Source organism: Lygodium microphyllum, chromosome 20, assembly GCF_053477565.2.
Source record: "Lygodium microphyllum isolate KBCC chromosome 20, Lygodium_microphyllum_v1.1.10, whole genome shotgun sequence".
NCBI lineage: Eukaryota > Viridiplantae > Streptophyta > Polypodiopsida > Schizaeales > Lygodiaceae > Lygodium > Lygodium microphyllum.
Genome location: NC_141154.1, coordinates 76,454,931 through 76,461,082, shown reverse-complemented (window position 1 = coordinate 76,461,082; position 6,152 = coordinate 76,454,931). Strand labels below are relative to the sequence as shown.

General features: G+C 39.9%; 1 protein-coding gene across 1 annotated transcript; it reads left to right on the top strand.

Moving 5' to 3' along the window:
• Positions 1–1,951: 1,951 nt before the first annotated feature.
• Positions 1,952–5,794, top strand: LOC148019047 (importin subunit alpha-1-like). The gene is made up of 11 exons (XM_087701601.1): positions 1,952–2,250; positions 2,923–3,019; positions 3,107–3,198; positions 3,345–3,476; positions 3,632–3,817; positions 3,898–4,061; positions 4,178–4,256; positions 4,404–4,532; positions 4,614–4,741; positions 4,839–5,214; positions 5,354–5,794. Exons 1-10 carry the CDS (start codon positions 2,041–2,043, stop codon positions 5,209–5,211), a joined length of 1,590 nt encoding a protein of 529 aa, XP_087557727.1. The 5' UTR covers positions 1,952–2,040; the 3' UTR covers positions 5,212–5,214; positions 5,354–5,794.
• Positions 5,795–6,152: the final 358 nt, after the last annotated feature.

Below are 6,152 nucleotides of genomic sequence, written 5' to 3'. Positions count from 1 at the left end.
CTTGTATTCTTTTCCCAAATTCATTCGAAGGGTTTTGAACATCAAATGTGGGTTTAGGTTAATATCTTCTCTTGATATACTTGCGGATGGCACATCCTCTTCTATTGGGGCTTCTTCCAACATCCTCACTTCAACCTAATCTTTAGCATTTCCACCTTGTAGGAAACATTGAGTTTCTCTCCTTAAATACTCTCTCCATTCTCATGTGACAATCCAATCCCTTTGATAGGGGTATTGTCTACACATAGATGTTACCCAATAGAGGTGCTTCAAACTTCATATTGCCATCACCGTCTTGCGCTTTCATAGGCTACTTCTCCATGTGATATCACAAACAAGAATAACAACCAATATAGAAAACTACATGAATGCATAGAAACTTATAGTTTAGCCTATAAATTTCCTAACAAGAAAGCAATAGTAAACAACAAATAAACTTGAGGAAAAACCTACCATGTTCTACCATTGTGGTGGATCAATGATGATTCTTGCAAGATTTGTTGATGTAGAAATTTAAAAATAGTTTTTAGCAATTGGGAAGCCATGGTTGTGATGAAGGAGATGCATTCAAGTCTAAAGTATCAACTTCAAGAAATTGGAGGCGAGTCTTCAAGATGTGCTATAATGAATTTAGGAAGTGTTATGCATAAGAGATTCACATGCCTAATTTGAAGAAATTTCTTTTCAAGAATCAATGTTAAAGGTTCGAGGATGATTGTGAAGGTCCTTTTGGGCAATTTGGAGATATTGTGAGGCCGTTCTAAGAGTGACCTATATTTGATAAACAAGATCAAGTTGAAATCTATTTTTGTTGCATCATTATGATGACATAGGGTTGGAAGGGCAATATTGAGTGAAGGCATGGGCCCTAAAATATGTAGCAAACTATTGGAGAAAGAGGAGGTTCGATTTGTGCCACTTTTGTTTGCTTCCATTGTTTTGTGATTTTAGAAAAACATGCAATTTAGATGAAGCTACTGCCTTATCAATGTGCCCTTACCTTTGAGAGTGACTTGCCTTGATAATAAAGAAGTGTTGAGAGTGACTTGCCCTCATAATAAAGAAGTGGGATCCAACGCCTATCGAAAGCAATATCCTAATAGAATAGCGGGGCTAATAGATTGGTATGACATGTGGCCTCCTTTGATCTCTCAAAAAATTGGTCGTGAATTTGCAACCAGGTCATGAGCCTCTCACTCGGCTACAAAGGAGTGGGAGAAAAAGTTTTGTGTGTAGATATGTAGGAAATCAAAGTGTTGTAGAGTTTCACTTGGGAACTAGTAAAGAAACAATCCAGAGATAATTGCTAAGCAAACTCATCGGTTTAATGATGTTGAAGATCAAATATGTGCCATGTATTATTGATTTGGAGTGCTATTCTTTTGGGGGTGCAATGTTCTTCTTTACAAGGTGCACCCTTATTGGCTCCCCTACTTTACAACAAATTTGAGATTTCTTAATGTTTTCCATACATACTTGATATAGTACACACATGAGCTACTTTGTGAAGAAACGAGTAAGTGATAAGTGTTCACAAATAGCCGAAGTTCGCACACATGGGAGAGAGAAATAAGTTGATTTCTAAACACTTAGACCAACCAAGTGCTTCTGCCGAGGACAACGCATCAAAACGGTTGCTATGAGAGAAATTTTCTTCGTAACCCTACTTGAATGAGTGAACTAATATGGTCATGCCACATACTCAGATGCTTAGGAGATGCTCCATAGTAACTCATCTGTGCAAGATCCCTTTACGAGATGCTCTCTGAGGAGTGTACAAGGCATCCTTCAAAAGTTCAACAAGCCTTCTCAAAAAAAAGGAAAAAAAAAAGAAAAGAGATTTCGTAGAGTGCTGTGTAACGCCCATTGTTAAATTAAATCGATATATCGCAATTAAATTTAAATCGAAATATTGCAATTAAATTTAGACACAAGTAAAAAAATGGACGTTTTAGGCCCGTTTCTTCTTCGCTCTTGTGTGTATGTGTGTGTCTCTCTCTCTCTCGGTGTTCTGTGACACTGCCATAGCCCGATCCTGTCATGTCTCTCCGCCCGAATGCTCGCGCAGAGGTCCGCAAGAAGGCCTACAAGGTCGCTGTCGATGCAGATGAAGCTCGCCGGAAGCGCGAGGATAACCTCATAGAGATCCGGAAAAGCAAGCGCGAGGAGAGCTTGCTCAAGAAGCGGAAGGATGGTATGCCCCCGCAGCAGCAGCAGCTCCTCTTCCAGCCTAGCGCTGTTGATAAGAAGGTGTGCAGCATTGAATCCATCGTCTATCATCGATCCGCAAGGATCAGATTCCATTTTGAAGCAAGGCTAGGTCATTTTGTTTTTCCTTTCGCATCCCTTAAGGAAACGCTACGCATTTCGAAGTGATCGTAGCTAGTTTCCTTATTCTTCATTTAGTTTTAATTTGGATCAAAGGTTCCAAACGATGCAACATTTTAATTCGTTTGTAGCTTAAATTTCTGATGATCAGACAATTCCTTTGCCACCATTGGTATTGCTTAGATTTGGTTGTGTGTTGTGTCCTAAATCTATCGATCAAATTTATCTATCTACCATTAGGTTTTTAATCATTGTCCGTGTAGTGACTGCAGGTGGTGATCATTATGTTACTAATGATTAGGTTTTTAATCATTGTCCGTGTAATGGCTGCAGGTAGTGATCGTTATGTTAATAATCATTGTCCATGTATCGATGGCTCAATGTTTCCATAAACTCAAGTATTGCCGTTTTAATGAACACAAAAGTATTTATAGTCTGGTGAAGAATGGATGTGTGCTGAGAAAGTTTATGGATACATGCCTGTATCAAAGTTTTGCCATGTGAAAACCTTGTGGTTGGAATGGAGCTCTTTTGTAGTTGTGATACTGCTTTGAGTTTCCTTGTGGCTATAACTTGTTGCCCATTGCAATCCAGCTGGAAAGTTTACCTGCCATGATTACCGGAGTCTGGTCAGAAGATCCGCATTCACAACTGGAAGCCACCTATCAGTTTAGGAAGCTTCTATCCATTGGTATGCGATGCTTACAATTTTGAAGCCAGCAGCTATTTTTACCATGTTTGAACTGGTGATTTTTATTTCTATGTTGTCTTTGTGTAGAGCGCAGTCCTCCAATTCAGGAAGTCATTGCTGCTGGGGTGGTTCCTCGCTTTGTTGAGTTTCTTCTTCGAAGCAATTTCCCAGAGTTGCAGGTATTGCAGGCCTGTCAGCTTGTGCTACATAGTATGTGTGATCAATAAGTGAATAATCATGTATTCCAAGTATATTCAGTTATGTTCACAAAAATATGTACCTGTTAAAATTTAAGCGTTGTTCCTCTGCTTCTTTGCCCTGCCAGTTTGAAGCAGCGTGGGCATTGACCAACATTGCCTCTGGGACTTCAGAGCATACCAGGGTGGTCATAGATCACGGAGCAGTCCCCATTTTTGTGCAACTGCTCAGTTCTCCTGGTGATGATGTCAGAGAGCAGGTACATATTTCAAATACTGTAGCCAATATATTAAATCTCCATGATGCCCCATAGTTTTGAGAATCAAAGTATTCACAAAATAAGATGTGTGATCTGCTGCATATAAAATTTTCCAGAGTCTTTTGTCTGCCTCAATCTTGAAAATTGGCATACAGGCTGTTTGGGCTCTTGGGAATGTGGCTGGTGATTCTCCAACTTGCAGAGATCTGGTTCTTAGTCATGGTGCTATGCAACCTCTTCTTAACCAGCTGAATGAAACTGCCAAGCTTTCGATGCTTAGAAATGCAACATGGACCCTTTCTAACTTCTGTCGTGGAAAACCTCCCCCATCGTTTGAACTGGTATAGAGAGATAATTACATGGGAAGAATAATAAAGTCCTCCTAGTGTGTTGGGTTTGATTTAGGTGATGTCTTGTGCAGACAAAAGTTGCACTTCCAGCCCTTGAGCGTTTAATACATTCATCTGATGAAGATGTGTTGATTGATGCTTGCTGGGCTCTTTCTTATCTTTCGGATGGCACAAATGACAAAATCCAGGCCGTGATAGACTCGGGGGTTTGCGGCAGACTTGTTGAGTTGCTATTGTAAGTACCCTATGTACTCTTTATAGGAAGTCTAAAGATCTATCCAATGTGTTGTGATGTTAATGATGATAACTGGTGTTGTGCTTTTAATGATGATAACTGCTTGAATGTCTCAGACATCCTTCTCCTTCTGTCCTCATACCTGCATTCAGAACAATTGGTAATATAGTTACTGGAGATGATGCACAAACTCAGGTTATTTTCCATTTGTATTTCACGTCTTAAACAGTTCTCCTGGCCAGATGGTGTGAAAGTAGACATTTTGCTTTCTGGCCATAATGCCTTTTGTTACTTATATTATATCAAATTAAGTTCTTTGACAGTGCACTTATGTTTTCACAGTTTATCATCAACCACCAAGTGCTGCCCTGCTTGCTTAATCTTCTTACACAAAACCATAAGAAGAGCATCAAGAAAGAAGCATGCTGGACCATATCAAACATAACTGCAGGGAACAAGGAGCAAATTCAGGCATGTCATTCTGTTTCAAAGAACAGTACAGAATCTGAGAGCTGCACTATTGATTTAAAGCTGAGATTCATGTGATGGCAGGCTGTAATTGATGCGAATATAATACCTCCTTTAATATCAGTATTGGCGAATGCTGAGTTTGAGATCAAGAAAGAGGCTGCATGGGCTATATCAAATGCAACATCTGGTGGATCTCATGATCAAATCAAGTACTTTCTACACTTTATAGCATTTGATAGGTCATGTGTTTTCATACATCATGCTTCATGATTCTGAATTGTGCGGTGCTACCATCTTGTTTCACAGGTACCTTGTGAGTCAAGGCTGCATCAAACCTTTGTGTGATCTTCTGAATTGTGCAGACCCTCGTATCATAACTGTATGTTTGGAGGGACTTGAGAATATTCTCAGAGTTGGTGAAGCAGAGAAAGATCTGGGTAATACAGGTGGCATTAATCTATATGCACAGTATATAGATGAGGCAGAAGGCCTTGAGAAGATTGAGAAATTGCAAGTTCATGATAACTCAGACATTTATGAGAAAGCTGTCAAGCTTTTAGAGACCTACTGGTTGGAGGAGGAGGAAGATCAGAATCTTGCTATTGAAGGCAATGGCCAACCCACATACAACTTTGGTGGAAATCAGTCTATTCCAAGTGGAGGATTTAAGTTTACTTGATTGGTATGCAGTTTAATTTTCATTTGTAATCTTTCTGGAAGGCCATATCTTACTATAACATACCTCTTAAGTTTTTTATGCCAAGTCTGAGAGGGCTGTTGATAAAAATAGGTTTTGAAGGCCATTTTGCAATGTTGTGCAGGACCATTTGTAGGCACGCCTGTTCCTCAAGAGGCTCATTGAGGTGCTGCATACTGAGCTGCAGGTCAAGTCAGAAAGCTTTGTTTCTCCAAGGCTAGTAAGCAAGGTCGAGATTGTGTATGTCGTGCTGCCTTGTAAGTTGTCTGTGCAGCTTGTCATTGTCCTGGTCATTGTCCTAATCACAGCCTCGTAAGTTGTCTGTGCAGCTTATGTCATTGTCCTGGTCATTGTCCTGATCACAGCTGCTTGTCATAGTCTGATTGCTGTTATAAACTCCTGCACTCAGCTGCTTATATTTGTACTGATCAGCTGCTTCCACATGGCCTGGCAGTCTCCAGGCCTGTGCAGTCAATGTTTTACTGGCTGATTCTCTGTAAGATTCTTTATCTCAGATACTGAGGACTGTTTATAATAATCGATTTGCCACATGGCCTATTTTTTATGGACTGTTCTTTCAGCTCTTTTTAGAAAATGAGCTACATTTATTTGAGGAAACAAATTATGCATTGTATGAAGAGCTGATTGAAGCTGTTTTTTGGGCCCTTTCACTTGTGCTGTGGGAGTAGCTATGGTGGTTGGGTTGTAATGTGGTCACTGCTGAACCTGTAATTCCATATGATTGCAAACTTATATTGATATCCTCACCAATCATCAATGAGGTTTGATGCTCCACTGGCAATGCCTGCTGATAATGCCCTTATAATGGTTTCAATCTAGTCTTGTTATTAAAAACATGGTGTGCCATTGAGTCTTTCTGTCTGTGTGCCATTATTTGAACTTTACTTTTGACTGCTTATCTA